This window comes from Ascidia mentula, chromosome 5, assembly GCF_947561715.1.
Source record: "Ascidia mentula chromosome 5, kaAscMent1.1, whole genome shotgun sequence".
NCBI classification, from domain to species: Eukaryota; Metazoa; Chordata; class Ascidiacea; order Phlebobranchia; family Ascidiidae; genus Ascidia; species Ascidia mentula.
The window spans coordinates 16,782,084-16,807,156 of NC_138570.1; the positions used below are offsets into that span (position 1 = coordinate 16,782,084).

The 25,073-nt window shown below is 37.8% G+C and overlaps 6 protein-coding genes across 6 annotated transcripts; 3 read left to right on the forward strand and 3 right to left on the reverse strand.

The window, feature by feature from the left end:
* Positions 1 to 402: 402 nt before the first annotated feature.
* LOC145902600 (nudC domain-containing protein 1-like) lies at positions 403 to 2,500 on the reverse strand. Its single transcript, XM_082990634.1, has one exon. It carries the CDS (start codon positions 2,479 to 2,481, stop codon positions 691 to 693), a length of 1,791 nt encoding a protein of 596 aa, XP_082846760.1. The 5' UTR covers positions 2,482 to 2,500; the 3' UTR covers positions 403 to 690.
* A 1,733-nt stretch (positions 2,501 to 4,233) lies between these two features.
* Positions 4,234 to 8,549, forward strand: LOC145902646 (peroxisomal membrane protein PEX16-like). The gene is made up of 8 exons (XM_082990694.1): positions 4,234 to 4,418; positions 4,472 to 4,556; positions 5,174 to 5,307; positions 5,693 to 5,773; positions 5,834 to 5,960; positions 6,071 to 6,241; positions 6,570 to 6,777; positions 7,905 to 8,549. The coding sequence occupies exons 1-8, from the start codon at positions 4,278 to 4,280 to the stop codon at positions 8,029 to 8,031; spliced, it is 1,074 nt and encodes a 357-aa protein (XP_082846820.1). The 5' UTR covers positions 4,234 to 4,277; the 3' UTR covers positions 8,032 to 8,549.
* A 974-nt stretch (positions 8,550 to 9,523) lies between these two features.
* LOC145903062 (lysozyme g-like) lies at positions 9,524 to 11,075 on the forward strand. The gene is made up of 5 exons (XM_082991150.1): positions 9,524 to 9,528; positions 9,836 to 10,032; positions 10,085 to 10,198; positions 10,284 to 10,366; positions 10,812 to 11,075. The coding sequence occupies exons 1-5, from the start codon at positions 9,524 to 9,526 to the stop codon at positions 11,073 to 11,075; spliced, it is 663 nt and encodes a 220-aa protein (XP_082847276.1).
* Positions 11,076 to 12,252: 1,177 nt separating this feature from the next.
* On the forward strand, positions 12,253 to 14,605 carry LOC145902596 (lysozyme g-like). The gene is made up of 4 exons (XM_082990629.1): positions 12,253 to 13,000; positions 13,232 to 13,345; positions 13,439 to 13,521; positions 13,905 to 14,605. Exons 1-4 carry the CDS (start codon positions 12,826 to 12,828, stop codon positions 14,178 to 14,180), a joined length of 648 nt encoding a protein of 215 aa, XP_082846755.1. The 5' UTR covers positions 12,253 to 12,825; the 3' UTR covers positions 14,181 to 14,605.
* A 2,255-nt stretch (positions 14,606 to 16,860) lies between these two features.
* LOC145903465 (uncharacterized) lies at positions 16,861 to 18,171 on the reverse strand. The gene has a single exon (XM_082991545.1). The coding sequence runs from the start codon at positions 18,071 to 18,073 to the stop codon at positions 17,066 to 17,068; it is 1,008 nt and encodes a 335-aa protein (XP_082847671.1). The 5' UTR covers positions 18,074 to 18,171; the 3' UTR covers positions 16,861 to 17,065.
* Positions 18,172 to 22,562: 4,391 nt separating this feature from the next.
* Positions 22,563 to 24,134, reverse strand: LOC145902583 (uncharacterized). The gene has a single exon (XM_082990616.1). The coding sequence runs from the start codon at positions 24,034 to 24,036 to the stop codon at positions 23,020 to 23,022; it is 1,017 nt and encodes a 338-aa protein (XP_082846742.1). The 5' UTR covers positions 24,037 to 24,134; the 3' UTR covers positions 22,563 to 23,019.
* Positions 24,135 to 25,073: the final 939 nt, after the last annotated feature.

The following is a 25,073-nucleotide window of genomic DNA, read 5'->3' on the forward strand; positions in this document are numbered from 1 at the left end:
TGGGCTAACCAGGCCCAACGCTCTACCAACTGAGCTACGGGAGCTCGGCGGTTTCACGGGGTATATTGTGGTCAAGGTACACTGGTACACAAGCGCACGACTTGCCAAGCAACCTTCACATGTGAATATGCATATACATACGTTTATTCACACTATTGTTTTTTTCCTTGTCGAGTCAAAACGAAGGAATGAAAGTGACGCATCGGTTTCCCAGCAGTGGATTACCGATCTCCGATCTATACCAAGGCCGTCAAATAATTCTTTGCCAATCGACCGGTGTACTGTCTGGTATTATTTTTCTAATAATCACGATCATTCAATCTTTTTTCAGAAGTTTACGGAAATTAAAAAGTTCCATAAAGTTGTTTTATTTGCACCTAATCGCTGACAAGCAGGGTTTTTGCGCATATACATTTTTGCCTTTTCACAAACCGTTATGTGTCTTTTAAAGGAAAATATTATATTGATCTACCAATGAAAATTTTTCAAAGCGGATCTTTTGGAAATTACGCATTTTGTTTTATTTGAAACCTTGGAAATTCATAAACAACTTTTCCAGGTTGGGATTTAAAAAAACAGTCATTTAAAACGCTATGATTTAGTTCGATGTCACACGATAGTCTAGTGGCAGTATATTAAGCATTACAATGAGGAACTAAACTTTTCGGTAGAAGACGGTATAACGACACCTCAAGCACCGACGTCGACACCAACTTTGAATATAACAAGTTCATTTTCAGTGAGAACAAACATGCGATCGTTGGAAACCGCAAACCCACATACATTGTTATTATTGGGCAGTGTTGCAACTTGCTGCAGGGATACTTTCCTTACAACCTCACCCGAACTTCGGTTACGTAAAGGCGAAGCAAGCGCTGTGGGCTGTCTGTAAACGAACACACGCCGCTGGCATTCGCACATAGCTGCGAAGGAAGCATTTGGAGCTGCGGAACAGAACTTTACGTTGGTCTTTGAGGCATGTACGTAGCCCAGTGCGTTGAATGTGGCCTGATGCTTCCACAAAATCCTATTCGACCCCTTGTTTTGGTCCGGCTTGGTCGGTTGCCACATGACAGCATCCACATCATGTCGCATGACCAGACAAGCCGCTTCCTTTGGGTCACATGTCACATTGAAAAGCCATTTAAGGTTGCTTATGTTGGCAGCATGAGTAAAAGCATTTGCTGAAGCATCAAAACGCATAAGTGATGCATCAGAGCTGTAATAGGAGTCGCATTCCTCCATTTCTCCACTGTTAAAAAGAGCACCTTCACTTTGTTCTGTGTTTAAAGTGTCTGAGGTCATGTGAGCCAACTGCTGGTGGATCCTGGCAACTTCTTCGGGGTCCACCACCATCTCTCCACTGTCATCTCCTTCCACAACCAGAGGCCATGTATGCCCTTCTACTTTCTTCTGTATGATAACGTTTAAACAATCGTCTTCAATTATCCAGCTGCTGGCTTCTGCATCGGCTTCCAGGTATAGTGTCCCAGCAAGTACTGTTAAAAGATCTTGAGTATTAGGGTTCCGTATTCCTATATTCACCTTTGATGTACTTAAACTATAAACAATATTGCTTTTGTCTGCACCCTCAGGTAGAGGAATGATAACTGTCAGGTCTTCGTTTGTCTGTTTCCACTTGTATGGTGAATTAACAGATTTCTTGTCATCTGTTTCATCTTCAAGATCAAGTTTATCTTCCGTATCCCATCCCTGGACATGCTCAAATGGAAATGGTGATGCAACATGGAGTTCAGAGCAGTCTTCAGACAAGGCCACATAAGTTGGCAAAGACTTGCCAACAAATGATTTTGTCGAAGATAAAACATATTGGCTGGCGTCTTCAGGTTTCTCCAGTGACACCCAATCCATTGCAACAGCAGGTTTGTCTTTGTTGTCATCAAAGGGCTCCTGAAATCGCACAAGGATCAAATCCACACATTGCATTGATTCAATGTTTCTGACCATAGCTTGCAGCACCAAGCATGGTGTCTCACTTTGTTCCTTGTGTATTTTTCTCCATTTTTCTGCATTTCTGTCATTTCTCTCTGTGGTTTTTAGCAAAAAGAAATTCCCAATGCCATCACTGGCAACACATAAATCTGGTGATGGGAACAAAATGCATGGAGGAAGGGTAGTTACAGATCTTGTGATGTCTGACCCCAAGCTAAACATCACTTGTGAAGGCTCAATGTGAGTTTCAACAGAAATATGAAATCTTCTTACAGATCCAACTGAATCCACAAAGTAAACACTATCATAGTCCCATGGGTCAATGGTTAGGTAATTATGTAAAGTAAGGCATCTAATCTTTTCATATGTAACATGATCGTCATTCACTTCAACCCTGCAAATTCCACAATCTACATTTGCCCGAAAAGATGGCAAAGGTGCCAAAGAAAGCTTGTATGAGTCAAAGTTTGTGTCTATCAGTTTTCTGTCAGGTCGCAAATCCACAGAAATTATCTTTTGGCTACTCATGTTAATATAATGTGTTCTGTAACTTCTGAAGATAATAAAATAAAAATAAAGTGATACAAACAATGAAACAAATCTGAAAATAGAGTAGGTCTTAAATTGAAAAACAATGTATACTTTTAGTTAAAGTGGTTTATCTGGAATTGCATTTGTTTCTTTGCAGGTGTTTACCAATAGAGTTGGCCAGTTTAGAAAAAAGGGGCGGTCAACTATTTGATTTACACACAAACAAGAATAAAAAAATTTCGAGCAGGCCAACGGGCCAGTTAACCATAGAGTGGACAAGAATGATTTCACTAAAGTTTACAGAATAATGTACCAACAACAATGGAAGTTAACTGTTTTTAATCGTACAGGTTTTTTGAGCTACCCTATTTTATGCAAAACTTTGGGGAGGGCGAGATTAAATCAACCAACAGGATGGGTTTGGACCCTGGGCAGCAGTTTGCCTGTGACTGGTCTGGATGTGTTTATCTTTAACACTGTAATGAACAAAAATCTGTCACAGCAATTCCAGAAATGGTGTGAGAGAAAACAAACTTAACTATTCACGGATTCATAACATTAGTTTACCTAAAAAAGGTACGCATAGTTACAAAAACGTAACACCAAAAACCAATCTGGCCTTTTTGGAATAGTCTTGTTACATCAACTTCTGAAGAGATTTAATCAGGGAGAGATGATCAAGGTTAGTGTTAGTTTTTAGAGATACAATGATTCTTATAGGCATAATTCCTACAATGCCCACAATTGCACTTTATGTGAATCCCAAATCTAATGATGTTGGGTGCAAATAATTCCAACCTTCGGGCACAAATCGTAAAAGGTTGGAATTTGTACAGCAGATTTTGTTGGATCAACAATGATTGCATGGATTCTGAGTGAAGAAATTACACTTTTATATGTTAATGTGTTAGCTAGCCTAATTGTTTTGCCAGTATGTTTATAAATTGAGAAAATTTGAATATATCCTTTGCATGCGTCATTCAATCAAGCACGTACCCTGCAATTTACACTTCATTTTATACGCTGAAGTCAAAATATGTCACAATGACTTTTTGGTTTATAGATATTCGCAAAATCACGGTTAACCCTTTTTGTTGATAAACCAACCAACACAACAATCGTAAAAAGGTGCAATTAAGAAAGCAGAAACGATCATTGGAAGCAGAATATCCTAGGCCACACGTCATGTTTGTTGGTATGGACCATACTACCCACGTTATACAGGCTTAATTGGCGATATACAGTACAGTATCATGCATCTCTTTCCCTGGATGCATTAATTGACAACACATTCTTCGTTACTTCCATCGCTTCCATACGTGATAACTTCTTCCTCTAGTCACGTGTCAATTTTTCGCGGTAGTTTCCCTTTTTGGTAAGCGAACTATTTTACAAATTAATATTTTTTAATGTTTGATGCCCAGATAAGCTATGTTCAGAATGTGGAAACGCATATAAATTAGGGGCTCTTTACGTAAAATTTCTTTGTTCATTTCGGTGTCTTCCGAGTCAGCACAAAGCAATTCTGTTTGTGACGTCAAATGTGATTACGGATTACCAGTGGTTAAATTCCGTTGTATTACAATGAAAATTTACTCACATTTGTCATTATGCATTATTCATAGTAACTTAAAACATTCGCCTATAAAATTGTAAAACTTGAACCACAAAATAAACAATATTGTTACATAAAATTATTCCGTGGAGCCGAAAGTTTGTTGATAGTTAGGCCAAATTGCGCCCATGACATATCCACTCGTTATTGATCTGTGTTGCACTTTTCTGTGGTAAACATGGATACTAATAGCGATTCTAACAATGGTATGCTTAAGAGAATGCTCAAAACAACTACGACAAAAATTGTTGGAAATTTAAACCGGGCCAAGGCTGCTTACGTTGAATATGTGGGACAAAATCCTGACACAGTGGAACAGGTTTGCAACATTTTGCGCGCTGTTTTTGTTAGCTTTAATGTTCATTTTTTCAGGTTGAGAGGACTGTTAAAGCTGCGGCATACCTGTATGAAGCCTTTTCAAAGAATTATGACAACTCCATTTTTGTCACAGAGCTTGGTTGGTGTTTGATTACTTCCAAAAAAATAGCATATTTTAGTATAGCCTAAGCCTACCACACTACATGAGAAAAATTATTGTGACAATTGAATGGTATGCACTTTAAATATTAATAAACAAAGTTTAACAAAAACCAAGTTGGCTGCAAATGACTTGGATATAGCCCAGATTGGAAAAAAATGATAGATCCTTCACACACTTTTGCGAAAATTTAATGATAATCCGCGCAATATTAATGAGCTAATGCATTAACACATGGAAAAATGTTGTGTTCGTCTGCGCATTTAATGATCGCCGAAAAAAAAATCCTTTCCAAGCTGGGCTATGGCTGCTATGTCTGCAGATTCAAACCAAACAATGTTGATGTGATAGCTACATAATTGCCAATTAAGGACCTTTGTGGTAATCCTGCCTTGTCATGGAGTAGCATGAAACACTTACTGCAAAATGTTAATAAAGCAGAAAATAGTTTTATTTCTTATTTCGAGTTTTTTTAAATAATTGCCCATAATGCTGTTAAATTGGTCATATTGGTTTAAAACGGAAAACTAACTGCCTTATTATCAAAACTAAAAACGAATCTGTGAGTGTTTCTAAATTCTGTATTTTGTTTTTAGTTTCATCCGCTTGTAACCTGTTTTCATATGTCAACTCACACATACAAAAATCCAAGGATTTCTTTACAGTTGAGAAAGGCAGCAATTTTGTTGAAAAGTTAAACCAGGTCCTCACAGTGATTGAATTTTCTCAGGTACATAACCCCTACAAACTCTATGTTCAATATGTTTTGAATTGGGCAGTTCTGCATATATTCCACTGCAGTACATCAAGAGTTTTATTTGTTTGACTGTAATAAAAGGAGTAGCCTGTATTGTTTATTTGCAATCACATGCTTTTGTTGCTCTGCTTATACTTGATGAAGTAGCTCGCGTTATTAAAACTGTTTCAAAAACCAGTCTGTTGTAAGAAATACCCCAGAAACTATAGCAGTCAAAAAAACGGGGCCTTACATGATGTACTGTAAAATTAGCAATAAAGTACAATTTAATGCTTAGGATGACAAAAAACTAATATTGTAATTCAGTTATGTTATACATTTTTAAATGTGCTTTTATGTATTATTGATTTATTTACAGGCTTTTCTTGAAATAGCTGCAGTTCGAACTGGTGGGCCTGGTTCTAGATGGGCAGTTATATCAGTGATATGTCTTGTAAAAGTAATTGTCTTTTATCTCTTTTGTGTTGTGGGATGAACAATCAGTACCGAATTTTTTCAGGTCATTCTGAGATGTGTTTTGTTGTTAATATTTGAGGGAGGTGTAAAAATATCCTCTTTGTCACTCACATCGAAAGGAGCAGCTGTTTCAAGAGTGTCACACAATGAGCCTTCATCATCAAGCCAAGGTAAGTGTATAGAATGTAACTAATTGTTCTTTTCAGAAAAACTAGAAAAAATAGTTTGATGTTGACGTGTTTTTTGTCCAAAAATGGCTAAAAAATGTATTTGTTGGCAGAATCAAATGTGTTTTACGTTGGTCCAAGAACTGGTCACAAGTTTAGAACACTGGATAGTTGTGATGACTCACATTCTGGCAACAAAGTTAATGTACAGTTGCCACCAACAGCTCTCAACAAAACTCAGATTGTTGGTGAACTTCTCTACTCAGTTCGACCAATGATTCACTGTATCCTTAACAACTGCTTTGTGAAAATTTACTATATTCATTCTTGTTGTTTATATTTTGCTAGTGAAGGTAAATGTATCCAAGGTTACTTTGGTAAAATCTATAATTGGTTTTCTTCATGATTATGGCTGTGGTGGTTAAACTTTATCACAATGCACATGTGACTGGTCAACTTAAGGTCGTTATATACTTTGTTGTTATTTATTTTAATGACACTTGCTTTTTGCACTCAAGTATAAGTCTGCATTAAACACACTGACCAATGTACAAATCCTTAATAACAAATCATAGTATTTACAAAAGTAATTTCCTTAATAACAAATCATAGTATTGGCAACTGCTGCTTTTGGGACCAAGTCTTTCCTGCCATGGGTAACAGCCCTTGCAACTGATGCCTCCTCGCATGTATTGCTTACCAAAGAAAACAGGTTGACTAACAAGAAGTTGAATCCTTTGGAAGAAAAAGAGTTACAGAGAAGATATGCCAACCTCCTGCTCTACTTGCTCAGATCTCCAGTGTTTGACAAAACAACTGGGTAAGTGTTTTGTGGTATACATCATGTGGGGTATGAAAAATTGATGGCATTGGTTGTTAAAAGGTTAATATTGACCTTAGTTAATGTCTAATTAAGTTTTATTGTATTATTATACACAATATCACTACAAAGGTAGTTATTACTTTAAAACAGAAAGTTTTGGATTGAATTCAGATGGTAGATAACAAATCAAAAAAATCAATTTTAGAGCAATCTCAGTTTCTGCAAATACAAAATTGCATACAACCACAAGAAAGTTGTAGAAATGTTGTATCTCATTTCTAAGATATACTGATGATGAACACAGCACTGTTCGAAATGTCTACTAAGGATGATTAACAGCATAATAGCTTTGGCTTTCCTGTTTAGAATAGTCCAACTCCAAGTTTTTGCACCAAACCACAAGAAAGCTATGCTTAAATTGGTGTAATTAACAACGCCTAGTGGAGGGCTAGATTCTGGCAAAATTAAGGAACCAGTCTTTCAATAAGGAAGTGTTAGGTAGACTTGTTTACTCAGTACAAATGCAGGTATTGTCAATTGCAAAAATATCAGCTATTGCATTTTGTGCAGTGTGGGACGTAGTGAAATGAGTTATTTACTAGGAGAATGAAACAATTTCATGTGTGGTGACAAACAGTGCTGCAGATTTTGGGATAAATGCCTGAAGTTTATATAGGAGCTTAAGATAAGGTAAAATAAGATAAACTTCATGGGGTGTGATGCCCAAATGTTTTCTTGAAAACAATGATCACTCCATCAGGAACAGGGAAAAAAACATTCTTGGTACGGAAAGTGCAAGTTTACTGTGTTGAAATTGAAGAATAGGAAAAATAGTTGGATATTCCTCCGTGATAACAAAACAGTTACATACAAATAGAAACCATCTTTGTTACATGTCCACTATTTTATCCAGGAATAAATTATAGTTTTGAGAAAAATGATTGTTCAATTAGAGCTAGTCATGAGTAAAAAAAGTGTGTCCAGAGCATCTCTGTATGATACACTGTCACTGTCAGCAAATGTGAGTTAATGAAAAATTATAGTTGAATTCGAAAAAAACACGAAAATGTTAATGCAGTCTTACCCTAACAGAATCGTCACCAATACACTTTTGCTTTGTCTAGACCCAAACTTCTTCAACTTTTTGCTTACCTGTCCAAAAATGTTCCTCTGGCAAGATATATATTTGATCCCCTCTCCAAATATCTTCCAGCATGGCAAAGAGTTTACTTCTACACCTGGTGTGATTAACTCCTTATTGACAGCTTTGTTTATTTGTTGGACTAATGACGATTAATTACCTATATTGGACAAAATTGTAAAAATCAAGTATTGGGTTTGCAGTGTATGAGAAAGTTGTGTGTCACTGCCTGTGGTACAAGGTGTTGTGTGATCGATATCAATTGAGTTTCAATTTTCTTTGGAAGATTGTTTTCAAATTGTGAATCTGTAATTTTTATGTGTTGTTGTGCCTTTTGCGGAGTAATTTCACTTTTTTGTAATTTTGTCGTGTTGTAAAAGGATGTTTATAAAAGTGCAGTTATTGTTGATGTAAAAAAATATCCACTTAGTGGTATTTCACCTATCACTGAGTTTTCTTCTGGTTTAAAGTATCGACTTTATCATGATTCTGAAGGTTTTTTACTGTTCTTAATTTTTTTACATGATTTTTCTGCGTTTGGAACAGTATGTTGTGTTAATGGAGAAAAATATTGCAACTTTTGATGCTTTTGTGCTGCAACAACAAGAACAAATATGTACGTTTGTACAGTTTAAAACTGTTTTGTGCTATATGCATGTAGGCTACATATAAGGCACCACTTTGCAGTATGAGGAAAATAGTTTAAGGTAAGCAAAACTTGTTTTGATATGAATTAGATGAACGCCTACCTTTTCTTTGAAGTAGTTTTTCAGTCGAGTCGGTCTCTGTTGTTAAACTGAATTAATGATTTTGCAATGCTTGGCAGCAAGAATAGGATTCATTGATAATTTCACAAAAACAAGTCTTGGCTGGTGAATGACGAATGTCGTGGAACAGCTTTTTAATTAAAAATTAGCAACACCAGGAATATTTTACAGAGCCACGCCAGGTTGTTGCAAAAATATACGCCGAACAAATGAGCTTGCCTGAACAATCCCAAAAAATTACGTTTCACTCTAAACCGGTTTAGCATCAGCCGTTACATTCCATGCACTCCGTGGCAACACGCATGCCTAAGGCTTTGCCGCAAGTTGTTTGCGAAGTTGGTTTACATAATACTGTAAAGCAGTGGTTCTCGAAGTGGGCGCCAACGCCCCACTGGGGGAGTTTGCAATCGTACAGGGGGCGCTGGAGACCAAAAAGGGGATTGGGGGGCGCTAGGAAATAAAAGATCGATTGGTGGGCGCTTGGTGACAGGGCAAATTTTCTCTTATAGCGTAAGTCAATGTTTCCCAACCGGTGGTACGTTTACCACCGATAGTACGCGACCGCATTCCAGGTAGAACGCGAGCACCTTTCCGTAATTTACGGGTATAGTTCAAATGAAAAAATCGTAAGCGATATCAAAATTTTCGATAGTCCATCCCCTTTGTTACTTTGCAACACTCAACAAGGTGGTACACGACGAAAACAACATCTCGCTTTTGAACTGTTGCGTGAAGCATTCGGGGTTATCATTGAGCACCTCAAATACTATTTGATGGTTCCTGTAATAGTCCTTTAAATGTGTATAGTTAAACAACCACATAACTTGCACTATCAATGAAGTGATTCCACTTGGGTTTTTGAAAGCTTTTATGTATATGCTTAGTTCAATGCGAAACTGGAAGAGTGCGGTAAGTGCCTCTGGAAACCGTTTCGATTACAGAGATACCATGGTATGGGCTTCGGTAGGCTAGACCTTGACTGAATTTATTGTTTCGGATTACGGAAAAGATGTTTACCGGTCCGATGAAGATGCAATTTTTTATTCTTTTTATGTTTCTTTGCTGTCAAAGTAAGCAAGTTATTATCAAATAACGTAACAATTGCATTTTTATGTTTTTGGTATCCATGCTTACCGTGTTTGCTTAGGCGTTTGCACACACTGTTGCCGAATGTCCTGTTTTGGAACAAGAACCGTAAGTGCTGGCCAAGGGTTGGTTTTAGTTTTTCAGTCGGTGGTCAAAGGAACACGGCACCCCGTCCACGTTTGTTTGGCGACATTAATAAGTTACATCCCACCGGTGCGTCCTTTCAAACAGCAAGAGGCGATCGACTTTCGTACAGCGGTAAGTCCATGAACGTCACTACAACCGTTGTCACTCACATCCCATTATCCAGGAGTTCGCGCTTCAAGAAAAATGGCATCTACGGACCTTGAAGATATAAACGGATACAAATCGTCGATATTGAGTGCTGCAAGAAAAAACGACGTCGACCCTGCGCTAGTTGCAGGTATTGCGCTTGATAATGAAGCTTGAGTATTGTTAACTCATCTAGGTATATGTGTGGGGTTTAAAATTCAGCTTTATCGCTGTAGGTATTATGAGCCGGGAGAGTCGAGGGGGAAGAATGTTAAAGAACGGGTTGGGTGACAGAGGTAACGCATTTGGACTGATGCAGGCAAGTCTATAAGATTTAAACAATTAGGTTTGGGTTCTTTCAAACTGCTACTGCTATTTATTTGTTAAAAATCTGTACTGATGTTAGTCCAGTTTTTCTTGCAACTGAAATGCCTAAAATGCCATCACTTGGTTTTGACAACGAAAAAATGAAAATCTGAATGAAACAATTCAACGGTTTATTACATTATCAGGGACAAATACAAACAATGATATTTTTCCAGCATTGGAGTTTCAGGGGCAGAAAACATATCATTGTTTATATTCATCTCCAGTAAAGAAAACAGAAAAATTTTTCCCTCGCAACAAAACAAGCTCGAACAGTGTTTCACAGATAATTTTATTATCCCTTGTGTACGATTTTCTTTGGTTTGCAATTATTAAGTGAGATTGTGAATCACGGGTTAGATTACTTGCACAATAAAGTTACAAACCACTTGGTTTAGATTGACAAGCGACACCACACCACAAAGGGTGCATGGAACTCCAAAGAACACATCTCCCAGGCTGCTAAAATTTTGGCCGATTGTAACAAGCAAATGGAAAAGAAATTTCCCGACTGGTCTTCGCATCGTCAACTTCAAGCCGGTGTTGCCTGCTACAATTTCGGAAGCAGAAACGTCCGCTCGTGGAAGAACTTTGACGTGGGAACAAGTAAAAACGATTATTCCAACGACGTAGTGTCCAGAGCCCAGTACTTATACTTATAGGGATACAAAGACTGATAGTTGATCGTGTGTTTGAAGTGGTGTCGGTTTTAAATTCCGACCTAGGCCTATATTTTAGTTTCCAGTGATGCGTAGTTGCTCAGTTAAATTGGTTACACAGTAAGTGATGTATGGTGGATGTTGTGGTATGACTTTCGCAATATTGATTGGTCTTAACCGCTTGGATCATATTGTAGTCTTCATGCTTTGGTGCGTTGGTGTCCTATTGTGAAATATAATTCAGCGTGTGATGCGATTTGAAAAATAAAATTAATTGGAAGACTGAGTCAATTTATATTCATGTAATGATGTAAATGATCGGATGAAGTGTTTGTTATCACTGCTGGTGCCCAGTGATCATTTATGCGCCGTGCAACATTGTTGAAATCTCATCCCAAAATACGTAACCGCATTACGAGTTTGAATCGGAATTTCAATGGTATGTTGCCTTTGTACAACTGTTGTTTAGTTTGATCGGTTTATAAAACGCAAGACGACGCTGTCGATTCAGTATTGATATTACCCGTACGCTTAATATAAGCATTTTGAGGTCGGACCACTTTCGTTTAACTACGTCACGTGACCGTTGTTGACGCCCACAAAAGTTTAAATTAGAAAGTTGGCAGGAAATAAGTATAGCGTTATTTAAAGGTTCCTTTAGATGACGACTATAAAGCAGTCTAACCTTGCGTTAACTAACTGCCATTGATTTATAAAAAGTTTAAAACAAATTTTAAGCTTGGAATAGCATTGGTCAGTATGAAAAAATAATGTAGTGCAGGTTACTTTGTTGAAACACTTCGCGGTAAAACTTTTTCACTTACCGTAAACTGTTAACCAGCAGGTTTGTTGGTCATATAATAAATCTTGTTGATTGTTCGCTGTTGGGTTTACGATATTTCCTCGGTTGCGATAACTTTTTTGGAAAACTTTGCTTAGTGAAATTTAAATAACGAAAAAGGCCTTTGCGCATAATTTGCAACTAATTAAAATTTGGCACCAGACAAACAGATTTTGCAATTGCACTGCAACTTAACTTCCTTATTACTCACACCAGCACAGTGACCAGGAAGTTTTTACGTCCTTAAGAAGCTTGACAGTTAGATTTGTTTTCATCTGACTGAAATTTTTCCACTGTGCAACTATGATCATTCTCTTCCTGGTCATAAAGTTGGTTTGAGGGAGTTTGGTTGCACTGAGATTGCATAACTTCATTGTCTGGTGCGCAAATTTAATTTACATTGAAATACGTTCATTGGCATCGTACGCGCTGGCTGAGTCCCCTTTTCCTGACATTTCGGAGCGAGGTCTCAAAATACAAGTGAGATTTGAGAATAACAAATTCAGACAAGTGTTATGATCAGTCATTAGCAAGACGTATTTTTATTGATACCATTTTTGTTTTTACGGTTTCGCTTACTGTGAACTGCTTATAACAAGCAGGTTGTCGAGTCATGAATAAGTCTTATGTTGAATGTTTCCACGTGGATTAGGTTTATTTTCTAGGTTGTGATAATATTTTGGAAAAATTTGTTTGGTGAAATTTCAATATCGGAAAAGGCTTTTGCCACATAATTTGCAACTAATTAAAATTTTGCATCAGACAAAGAGGTTTGCAATCACAGTGCAGCCTAACTTCCTCATTGCTCACACCAGCTGTGTGGCCAGGAAGTTGTTACGTTAGAAAGCTTGACTGTTAAATTAATTCACACCTGACTCGGGAGTTGAGTTGATAGATTACCGCTCTATAACCATGAACATTTTCTTGCTAATGCTCTTGGTTGGACTTTCCTGCACCGAAAGTAAGTTGTTGGTGGAAGTACAAAAATACGGTGTTGGCTTCCATGGAAAGTACGGCAACATCGGTAACCTTTCTCCAACCGGAGCTTCTTGGAAAACAGCAAAAAGTGACAACTTAACTTACGACGGTTTGTTCGTTTCGCTTTAATTACTTTAGCAGTTTGTGTTTACTGTGGTGCGAACAGCATGGAGTTGATAACTTTGAATAAGAAAGACAACGCTAATACCATTATACAATACCAGCAGGATTGTTCGAAACGTCTTCCTAAGAATGGTCAGCATATTAGCTTTTGGTTTCTCAAAATGTTTTAATACCTTCAATTACTTTGCTTTTACAGTAGTATTTTTTTTTAATGCAGGGGTTCCGGCCTCGTATGAAATGGCTTCAACAGATCTTACTGCAATGAATAGATACAAGTCAATCATACTAAGGGCAGCCACAAGCAGTTACATGGACCCCGCTGTCATAGCAGGTATTTTAATCGCCTTTCGCAATGGTTATAAACAAATTATTCATTAGGTCGATGTGTGTTGAAATTTGCATTGGGAATGTTTTCATGTTGCAGGAATCATCAGTCGTGAAAGTCGGGCCGGAAAGGCATTGGTGAACGGCTGGGGTGACCATGGAAACGCCTGGGGTTTGATGCAGGTAATGTGACATTTGCGAACAAAAAAATGGTATGAATCGGATACTTAGAAGATACAAATTTACATAAAAAAAATACAAAATTAACACCGAAAAGGTCGTACGAACAAACCTGTGTTGCAAGTGCATGGCGCCCTGCTTGAAATTTTAAACACAGAAAAGTTTATCGTAAGAGTTAAAAACCCTTATTTTCGTTTGATTTGTAGACATTCTTGATAGTCTAAATGATCTTACACTCGAAATCTGGCACTTTACAGTTTTACGCATACGTCACATCAAATAATCAATTTAATAATGTTTGTGTGCTGTTCTATACGAAGGTACTGTGCATGTTTTCTGCGTCGTAACACATCTTTTGTCAACGTCAAGAATCTTTTGTGTTACAGATTGACAAACGATATCACAAGTTGAAAGGAGATTGGAATTCTCTGACCCACGTACTCCAAGGCACACAGATCCTGATCAACTTTGTTCTGCAAGTCCAAGCAAAATTCCCCACCTGGAGACTTGATCAGCAACTGCAAGGCGGAATTGCTGCTTACAACTATGGCATTCGCAACGTTCGCTCCTGGGACAAACTGGATAAAGGAACAACCCATAATGATTACTCAAATGATGTCGTTGCAAGGGCTCAGTTTTTTCGCCAAAATGGATACAATTAGAGAATATTTGTCGAGTATATAAGTCTTTGTTCGTGAGGAAATTTGTGTGATTGAACATGTCGATAAAAACTTGGTTCGATTTTGCAAACTATCGGTTGTAAATTTGGAAATCACTACTGTAATTTTAACATTGTCGATGCTGTCAAATTAAACGCATGTAAGTAACAAAAATATTTGCGAAAGTTGATCTTCTTTGTCAAGACTCAGTCTTTGAATTGATAATGCATTCACATTCTGTTTTGCATATTTGTAGTCGAAGCTATACAAGTAATTGATCAGTCATTAGCAAGGCGCGTATTTTTATTAATTCACGGTAAAACTCTTTTACTGACTTTGAACTGCTGTGCGATAATTTTCGGAACAATATGCTTTGTTTGGCGAAATTTAAATATCAATAAAGGCAGCACATGATTTGCAATTTTGAATAAGAAAGCCAAAAATAATATGCTGACCATTCTCAACAATTTGCATAGGAAAACAGGATTAGCTTAACCCACATATACAATGAACATATTGCAAAACCTGCGATTGCCGATGTCATGATGACGCAGAAATTTAATATTATTGCACTAATGTGGTGAGCATAAATTCGTTGCAGTATCAAAACAAACAACTGCGGGTGGCACGGAGGGCATGGATGCTTTGACTTAATACAAAATACGGAAACAATCAACTAAAATTGTATGAATATAAATCGTTTAACGGTATAACCCAACGCTGTATACGGTGTTGTGATGTGTCGTGCAGGGTAATTACGGTGATGTTACAGTACAAACTTTAATCTCTAAACAAATAGTTGTTTTTTGCACACTTGTTTATAGGCTGATGGCAACCGCACTGTTCGCCTGCGCTTTGAAGCGTGTATTGCCTTTTTCTTGTGTCTTGGCTACTACATTATAAACGTGTGTTTTGAATTGCTCACTCTTGCTATACTGCACAACTTTGCTGAATATAGCATCAACAGCTTACTGGTGACCCCGAAACTCCAAATACCTTGTTTGGAGATCATGGACACGGAATACCTGTCGTTTTTAAGCGTCCACGTTTTGGCCAATACAGCCACGCGCGTCTGGTTGCAAAAAAAAGGGAAATCACAGCAGACGATACGAAGTTTTTCTATGTAGTTTTGGCCTTAGACTACGCCACAGCAGCGCGTTATATTGACCTTGGTCGACCGCATCACCCGATGGCCGGAAGCGATACCAATCGATGATGCCACAGCCATAACTTATGCACGTGCTTTTGTTTTTATTGGGTTGAGAGGTTCGGCATTCCCAGTCACGTTGGACTACCGTTAGTCAAATGCTGGGCACTCGTCTTTACATTTTTGACCTTTTGGGTTGAACGTTTTTCAGCAAAACATTGGCAAAGATTACACAATAGTGTGAGTTCGCATGTGCCTTCTTAGATTGTATTTGAAAAAAATCTGCGTGTAAAGAAGTTTAAAGATGTATCATTATTTAAAAGCCAAAGGAAGAGAAAGAAGGTTTGGAGCTGTGATTAGAGGTTTTACGGAGTGGTTTTTGTCTGTGTCGGAGTTTATGTTGGCGATACAAAGAGGTTTGGAAATGACGACAACACAAAACGTGCCAACGTCCAAGCGGGGAGTTTAAATTAAGCAACTGCACGAGATGACAGACTGAAGACTGCAATGACTAGATGTGTGAATTAACACGTGTTTGGTAAACCTGGCGTCCTCCGCAAAAGGAGGCTTTATTACATATGTTGCACTGAAAAGATTGATTTTCGGTGTGAATTCGCACATGTTTAGTGAACCTGGCATTCTCCCTTTAGGCTTTTTTTTACATATATTAAATGCTTTATCTCCAGTGTGAATCCAGACGTGCTTGGCAGGGCTGCGCCTTGAAGGTATTTCCACTCATGCTGTACTTCGAACGCGTTCTGCACGAAGTCCTGAGTAGTTGAAAGCTTCTTTGCATGCGTGGAACTGTTACTCACCGAAAGTAACTTTCACACCGTTTGGTGCGGCGTCTTAATCCGCAAAAGAGTCAACTGCACAAGGCAGATATTTCAGCATTTCAAACCAAGTGAAGTATGAGTATTCACTAAACAATTTTCAACCTGAAACTGCTCATTCTTTCTTTGTAAATTTAACAATTCTGCCTTTTTTAACCAAAATTAAACACAAAACATTAATGGTTTCGTTATTATTTTATCTCAGTAGTGGCATCTTGTTCACGTGGACTCTGTGACGTCAATACTTCGAAAGTTTTCAGAATATGGTTGGTGACCGTTTTTCTCCAGTTGCACTCTCTCAAACTGAACTTTTCAAATCAGTTTTTACTACTGTGGTGTCATAAGTTTAGCCCTCGTTTCAAAACAGTCTTTTGCAGCACAATGTTTCACGAGGAATGCTCAAAACTCTTGATACATATTGCACTTGTTATCATGTGTATTACCAATGTAGGGGCAATTATACTTTACATACAAACACTATGGTACTAATTATGCTTCTATACAGTTGAGCCCGTACTATTTTCAAACCCGTATGTATGTCGCATGTGGGTAGTTGCGTATACAATTTTGACAACCCGAAAGGCAAAATTTAATATTGTCCCCACAAACTACTAAGCTACGGTGAGTAGGATGTTGTTAATGAAGGCACCATATCTAACCAACTTTGGTAGTTTATTGTAGAACAGCGGTTCACAAAAACAAGAAACTTTGAACGGTTTGATAGTTAGATGCACGATAATAAAACAGTGCGTCCAAAATGTTACCACAGGACCAACACGCCACACCAAATTACCGGTATCAGTTATAGGTTGTCTGTGGGCACACTTCAAATGAAACGTGTCTGCTTGAGGTTTCTTGAACATAATTGACCTTTTTTGTTTAACATTTTTTATCAAAACATTGACAGGTTACACATCGGCGTGAGTTCGCATGTGCCTTCTTATACAGTCTTTGTTGCTAAACACCTTCGAACAACATGTGCATTTAAAAGGTTTCTCTCCAGTATGAGTTTGTTTGTGGGCTTTCATATGGGATTTGGTTGCGAAACACTTTTCGCAAAAATCGCATCTGAAAGGTTTTTCTCCAGTATGGGTACGAATGTGTATGATTAAATTTCCTTTACGGCTAAACCATTGCGAACAAACGGTGCACTTAAATGGTTTCTCTCCCGTATGAGTTCGTTTGTGGTTTTTCAAATTCGATCTCGTTATGAAACACTTTTCACAAAAATCGCATCTAAAAGGTTTCTCTCCAGTATGAGTCCGAATGTGAACAATTAGAGTTTCTCTATGACTAAACGCTTTCGAACAAAATGTGCACTTGTAAGGTTTCTCTCCAGTGTGGGTTGGAATGTGTGCATTCAAATGTCCTTTCTGGTTGAACGCTTTCGAACAAAATGTGCATTTGAAAGGTGTCTCTCCAGTATGACTTCGTTTGTGTTTTTTGATTTCCGATGCCGTTGTAAAACACTTTTCGCAAAAATCGCATCTAAGAGATTTCTCTGCAGTATGAGATAGTTTGTGGTCTTTCAGTGTCGATTTGGCTGTAAAACACTTTTCGCAATAATCGCATCTGAAAGGTTTCTCTCCAGTATGGGTCCGAATGTGTTTGCTTAGTTTTCCTTTCTGATTAAACACCTTGAAACAAAACATGCATTGGTAAGGTTTTTCTTCAGTATGTGTCCGAAAGTGTTTGGTTAGTTGTGCACTTTGCTGGAATGCTTTTGAACAAAAAGTGCATCCGAAAGGCTTCTCTCTAGTGTGAGTCCGAATATGTTTGCTTAGATTTCCTTTCTGACCAAACACTTGTTTTTCGCGAAGTAATGGATTCTCCACTGTGTGAATGAAGTCATGCTTTTCCAGCAAGTCTTTGGTTTGAAACGACTTTTCGCAAATCTTGCAGTAAAAGTGTTCCATTTCTTTTTGTTTTGTGTTTTCTGCTTGAACTTCTTGCCTATAGTAGAAATGATCTCACAATTCAAAGTTACAGCGTAAATGTAAATCAGTCCTATACATTTGCTGACTAAAAGCAAATAGATTATTTTGCACTAGTCTGGAAACAATTTGAATCGACAAAATACGCCGCAAAGGTTTGAAAAAGTAAGTTATGGCAGTTTTCTTGCCAAGTTTCATGTATTTTCGAAGGTCTGCATGAGTGTAATAATCCCAAAATTATGTTACATGCCATTGAAGTAATATTTATCAACAGGAAATAGGTGAGCAATTAATGTAATTAAATTGAAGGAAAGGTTACAAAACTAAATCCTATTATTCAATTTTAAATTAGAATTTAGATTTGAATAGCTTAGAATTCGAATCATACAAACTTGTTATTTTGAATTGCCCACATCCCACATCCCTATATTACATTAATCCTGGTTGTAACCACTCAAAACAGTTGGCACTATGATATTAATACAGAGTGTTAGTGTCTAATAATTACCCCTGAATGTAAAAATGTGCATGGGGAAAATATATGATGCATTTTTGTAAGAGGACAGACTAGGTAGAGGTTTGAGTTTAACCTTCATTGAAAACTTTAGGGTTTGACCTGCCAGTGTTTCCTAAATGAAATTTCAAATCATTAAAACACTGTTAAATGTTAACTAATTAGTATATCCACTTAGTTTGAAAAAGTTTACGTGAAATGAATCCCCCTCACAAAAAAAATCTATTTTTTATCAGTGTTTAACAGAAGAAACAACACATGGCATTTTTAACTACTGCAGGCTTCCAGCTTACCACATGCACAAGATAAAGTTTCATAGTCTTTTTCCTTTGGTAGCGTCCACTAATTACCCCATAACTTTAACTGTCCTACAATTACCCAACTGACTAAGTATATGTATTTGATTTAACATAGAAACTGCTAAACTAAGCTCTGCTCATCATCAAAATTAGAATATTTTCCGACAAGTCATCATCAATTTTACTATTATCATCCCCCATATACCTACCACACCATTTGCTACCATCAATTGACCTTACATTTACTGTATATAATGGAAAATATTCCCAATTTAAGAGCAAAGTCATTAACTTTTATATCCATTACAAAATATCACCTAATGGACCGCATCATCAAATTTGTTACATTGACAAAAATTTCTACAAAATCCTAAAAAAACATATCTGACCAAAAATCGTTGGTATTTACTTCAATAACATCTACGCCCACATGCATGATTTTTGTCAAATTACTAACTTAAAAGTAAAGCTTTCAAATACAACCACAAACCTACAACAAACAGTCATTTTCCAAAACACAACTTTCCAAAAATACCGCCGTTCCCACTGTCGAAGTTAACCATAACAGTGTTTCCAATTGCAAAATTGGCGTTCTTTGATATGTAAAGAATGAGATATTTCATGGCGCTCAAAAAACGCTTGTTAAGGGTATGTTCATGGCATGTATTCTAAACGTTACCAATTTGTCACAAATATCAATATAAAGATAAGCATATAACTGATGGCAACAATTCACTTACAATATATTTTGTTTCATTATAGATTCGGATTGCAGCGTACAAGTAGGATTCCCAGTCGCTGCTTTGCTGAAGCTAAAGTCTGTTTGCGTGTTCTTGCTGATATAGACTACTGAATTAAAAGCTCCGTGAACAGACTTCTTTATTAATGGAAACACACGATTGCAATTACCAGGTGGCTTAAGTTTAACTAGTTTCAAGCGCGTTTAACACGTGACTGAATTGCAGCGAATTTAACTATTAAAAGATCGTGCGAACGTTTACAGCGCGATGGCAAGAATAACGACAGGGCCGAGAGAATACGAGCGACTGAGAGAGTAGACTGGACAAGACTAAGTGGTTGAAGGATTACGAAATGAGCGTTTTATAACAAAGTGTCAGAAAAAATGTGTTGTCCAGCAGGATGCCAGAAAGCCTGTGGGAGCTCCTGCAGGAAAGCTTAACACCGTCTGCAGTCTTCGGTCCGTATGTGTTCCAAATGTGTAAAGGAATAAGTAGGGAAACATGCTTGTTGCTACACATGTCCCTTCCTTGTGAAGATTGATAGTTTCTATCCGAAATCCAATATCGTCTTGACCTTTGGCTGTTGCGAATTGGGTTGCATTGAATTCGGTGACTTGTGGTGGTTATCGGCCGCATTATCATCTTGGTTTTGCTGTCACGGTGATTTTTTATTTCTGTGTACAAAAGAAAACCAGCAGTAAAATGCTCAAACAATTCAAAAAAATCAAGCTTTTATGGAAATTGCGTGCTGCATGACAAATAAAAAAGGTTTATAGTAGTAAAAAATATGTTTTTGGATTAGACAGCAACAAAGACCATAAAACGTTAAAAGTGGTAGTATAGTTTAGGATAAATTCATGTCACAAAAATATGGGCCAAAACTTAAAATCATACGTGAGTTAGGTTAATCAGCAGTTTCATGCTTCAACCAGCCATAACAACCCTAGCTAAAATAGTGCAAGGATTTCTCCTAAAGGAACGTCAGTCGTGCTTGACTAAATGCCATTGGCACAGAAGTCATGTCGTCAAGACCAGGGAAGGTCTAAGGTATTCCGACATAATGACTGAAAATTGTATCTGTGTGACCTTGCTACACGAAAGACGTCAGGTCCCTTAACTGCGCCGCGCCTCTGCTGTTGTGCATATGGAGGACTTTCTAAGCAGACAAAATGTTTAGGCTAGGGTCCACAATTCACCATTAAGTAACGTCAAACACGTATGCCAATAAAACTAACGTTTTAGTTACATGAGTTACTTCAACTAAAGAACCCCTTTGCTTGAAACAAAAAGAATATAATACACACACACCTACATACATACTGACATAACCATATAGGATAGGCGTTTTACTTGCATAGTATAGTTTCACAGACAAAACATGCTTTAAGAGCAGTTTGGCTTTAAACGTAGTGACTTATTAATATTGCGTTAAGGCTTATTAAATTACAATTACAGTACCGGGTTATAAATGGTGTTCGATCATTACGTCCAGCTCTTTTCTCGCGTCCATCATGGTTATAGAGCGAGAAGCACTATCTGCCATTCGCCACGAAATTCACTCCTGGTAAGAGCAATTGTGATCACGTCGGGCAAGTTCACCAGTGCAGCGTACAAGTAGGATTCCCAGTCGCTGCTTTGCTGAAGCTAAAGTCTGTTTGCGTGTTCTTGCTGATATAGACTACTGAATTAAAAGCTCCGTGAACAGACTTCTTTATTAATGGAAACACACGATTGCAATTACCAGGTGACTTAAGTTTAACTTGTTTCAAGCGCGTTTAACACGTGACTGAATTGCAGCGAATTTAACTATTAAAAGAACATGCGAACGTTTACAGCGCGATGGCAAGAATAAAGAAAGGGCCGAGAGAATACGAGCGACTGAGAGAGCCTGGACTAGACTGAAGTGGTTGAAGGATTACGAAATAGGCGTTTTATAACAAAGTGTCAGAAAAAATGTGTTGTCCAGCAGGATGCCAGAAAGCCTGTGGGAGCTCCTGCAGGAAAGCTTAACACCGTCTGCAGTCTTCGGTCCGTATGTGTTCCAAATGTGTAAAGAATTAAGCAGGGAAACATGCGAGTTGCTTCCTTTGATTGCCTGAATTTGTGGATGCTTTATCACATATGTTGTACACGGTTTCTCTCCTGTGTTGGTTGGGTAAAAACGTGGAAGATTTGAGTGCTTTGCTGGGCAAGTATGTTTAAGCAAAACTTACTCTTTAAAGATTTATCAGCATTGTGTATCCGGACGTGTGCGACCAGGCTCCATTTTGTGTCTAGACCTTGATTACACACGTCGCACTTGTATGGCTTCTTTCCAGTTTGAATACCTTTGTGCGTTTTGACATGGGCATTTGTTGGACAAACCTTTTTCCAAATTTCGCATCTGAAAGGTTTTTGTTCTGTGTGAATTCTAATGTGTGGGTTTACATCGCACTTTCTTCAGAACATCTTTGAGCAAAAAGATCATTGAATAGTTTACTCTTTGTAAGAGTCGATCTGTTGCCTTCAAATGTTTGCCATTTTGGTGAATTTTAAGGTTTTGAGTTTTGGTTTGCATTCGTGTTTATTTTTAATACAAACTAACATTGTTACTTAGGATATAAAAACAGTAACAAACTAACTTACGACGAGTTGTTTCGCTTCAATTACTTTAGCAGTTTGTATTTACTGTGGTGCGAACAGCATGGGGTTGATAACATTAATTAGGAAAGCCAAAGCTACTGCCATCAAGCAGGCGTATTCGAAATATCTTCTTAAGAGTGGTCACCATATTAGCTTTTGGCTGGCTGCCTTGTATTAAAATGGCTTCAACAGATCTTACCGCAATAAATATATACAAGTCAATCATACTAACGGCAGCCACAAGCAGTTACATGGACCCCGCTGTCATAGCAGGTATATTAATCGCCCCCACAGTATGATGATGTTTGTATTAACAATGACACACACCAAGTTCGCAGTGGTTAAAGGGAAAACAATCATAAGGTCGATATGTGTTGAAATTTGCATTGGAAATGTTTTCATGTTTCCGGAATCATCAGTCGTGAAAGTTCGGCCGGAAAGGATTTGTTGAACGGCTGGGGTGATCATGAAAACGCCTGGGGTTTGATGCAGGTTCTCCGACATTGCGAACAAAAATATTAGTATGAATCAAAATGCATCGAAAAAACACATTTACATTGAAAAAATGCATCAGTAGCACCGAAAAGTTCTCACGAACAAACACGTGTCATATGCGCATGGCGCTCTGCTGAAAATGTTTCACAGAAAAGCTTACACAGGCATGTGCCTTCTTAGATTATATTTGAAAAAGTTCTGCCTGTAAAGAAGTTTAAAGATGTATCAATATTTAAACTCAAATTGACGCGGTAACCGTCACATGGGTGTCAGCGGGCACTTCCCAGTATGAGTTCGAATATGCGCACCCAGATTGCCTTTTTGACTGAACAATTTTGAACAAAATGTACATTTGAAAGGTTTCTCTCCAGTATGAGTTCGTTTGTGTTTTTTGACGTCCGACGACGTTTTAAAAGACTTTTCGCAAAAATCGCATCTAAAACGTTTCTCTCCAGTATGAGTTAGTTTGTGGTCTTTGAGTGTCCATTTGGTTGTAAAACACTTTTCGCAATAATCGCATCTGAAAGGTTTCTCTCCAGTATGAGTTAGTTTGTGGTCTTTGAGTGTCCATTTGGTTGTAAAACACTTTTCGCAATAATCGCATCTGAAAGGTTTCTCTCCAGTGTGAGTCCGAATGTGTTTGCTCAGAATTCCTTTCGTGCTAAACCTTCGTGAACAAACTGTGCATTTGAAAGGATTCTCTCCAGTGTGGGTTGGAATGTGTGCACTCAAATGTCCTTTCTGGTTGAACGCTTTCGAACAAAATGTGCATTTAAAAGGTTTCTCTCCAGTATGAGTTCGTTTGTGTTTTTTGACGTCCGATGCCGTTGTAAAAGACTTTTCGCAAAAATCGCATCTGAAAGGTTTCTCTCCAGTATGAGTTAGTTTGTGGTCTTTGAGTATCCATTTGGCTGTGAAACACTTTTCGCAATAATCGCATCTGAAAGGTTTCTCTCCAGTATGAGTCCGAATGTGTTTGCTCAGATGTGCTCTTTGCTTGAACGCTTTTGAACAAAATGTGCATTTGAAAGGTTTCTCTCCAGTATGAGTCCGAATGTGTCTGCTTAAACCTCCACTCTGGCAGAACATTTTCGAACAAAACGTGCATTTATAGGGTTTTTCTCCAGTATAAATTCGTTTGTGGATGTTGAAGGATGCTCTTTGATGTTTTTCGCGAAGAAATGGATTCTCCACTGTGTGAATGAAGTCATGCTTTTCCAGTAAATCTTTGGTTTCAAACGACTTTTCACAAATCTTGCAGTAAAAGTGTTCCATTTCTGTTTGTTTTGTGTTTTCTGCATGAACTTCTTGCCTATAGCAATGATCTCACAATTCAAAGTTACAGCGTAAATGTAAAACAGTCCTATACTTTTGCTGACTGCAAAGCAAAAAAATATTTTCGCTTGTCTGAAAACAATTTGAATCGACATAATACGCCACAAAATCGACAAAAAGGTTTGTAAAAGTAAGTTATAAGTATCTGCAGTTTCCTTGCCAAGTTTCATGTAGCCTTTCTCAAAACACACCAAATATCTCAACAAATAACGTTACTAATTCTGTAATTACGTATTCGTATATCTGATATTGTAAGTAGGAGTTTCCGAGTACGTAAAAAGTTCTGCGTGTAAGAAGTTGAAAGATGTATCAATATTTAAAGGTTGAAGTGCCAAAGGGAGAGAAAAAAGTGTTGGAGTTGCGATTAAAATTTTTATGACGTGGTTTTTATCTGCAGTGGATGGTGTAGTTCGGCGATTATGAAACACACAGAAAGTGAAATGACGAGAATACAAAACGTGCCAACTTCCAAGCGGGGGGTTTGAATCTAACAATTGCACAAGGTGACAAACTGACGATTGCAACGATTAGACAAAAATACCACTAAACAACACTTCTGAAGGCCGCATCTCACAATTAAATCCTAAAAATTGAGTTTTAAAAGTCATTTGTCATTGTGCACCTGGTTACAGTTTCTCTTGTTTGCCAAAAACAATTGCCGGGTCTGATGACTCATGAAGGGGGACTACTATTGCAAAACAGAAAATTGCAGCTGCATTTATACAGTACATTGGGGGGTTTTGCAAAGGCTAACTGCTAAATTGTCAGTCCTAGGGGGGGACAAACAGCCCTGGGGGGGAGGGGTGGGCCCAAAACAGTTACAAGACATCTAATTCTTAATGAAATGTGTAGAGGAGGGTTGGTGGCTTTACTTAATCGCAAATGGAGGGTACTTTCTGTGATTCATTTTTTTCACAAAACAAACCTACACTTTTTTAGACAAAATAATGGCCAACAGAGGGTCAAAATGCCCCCGG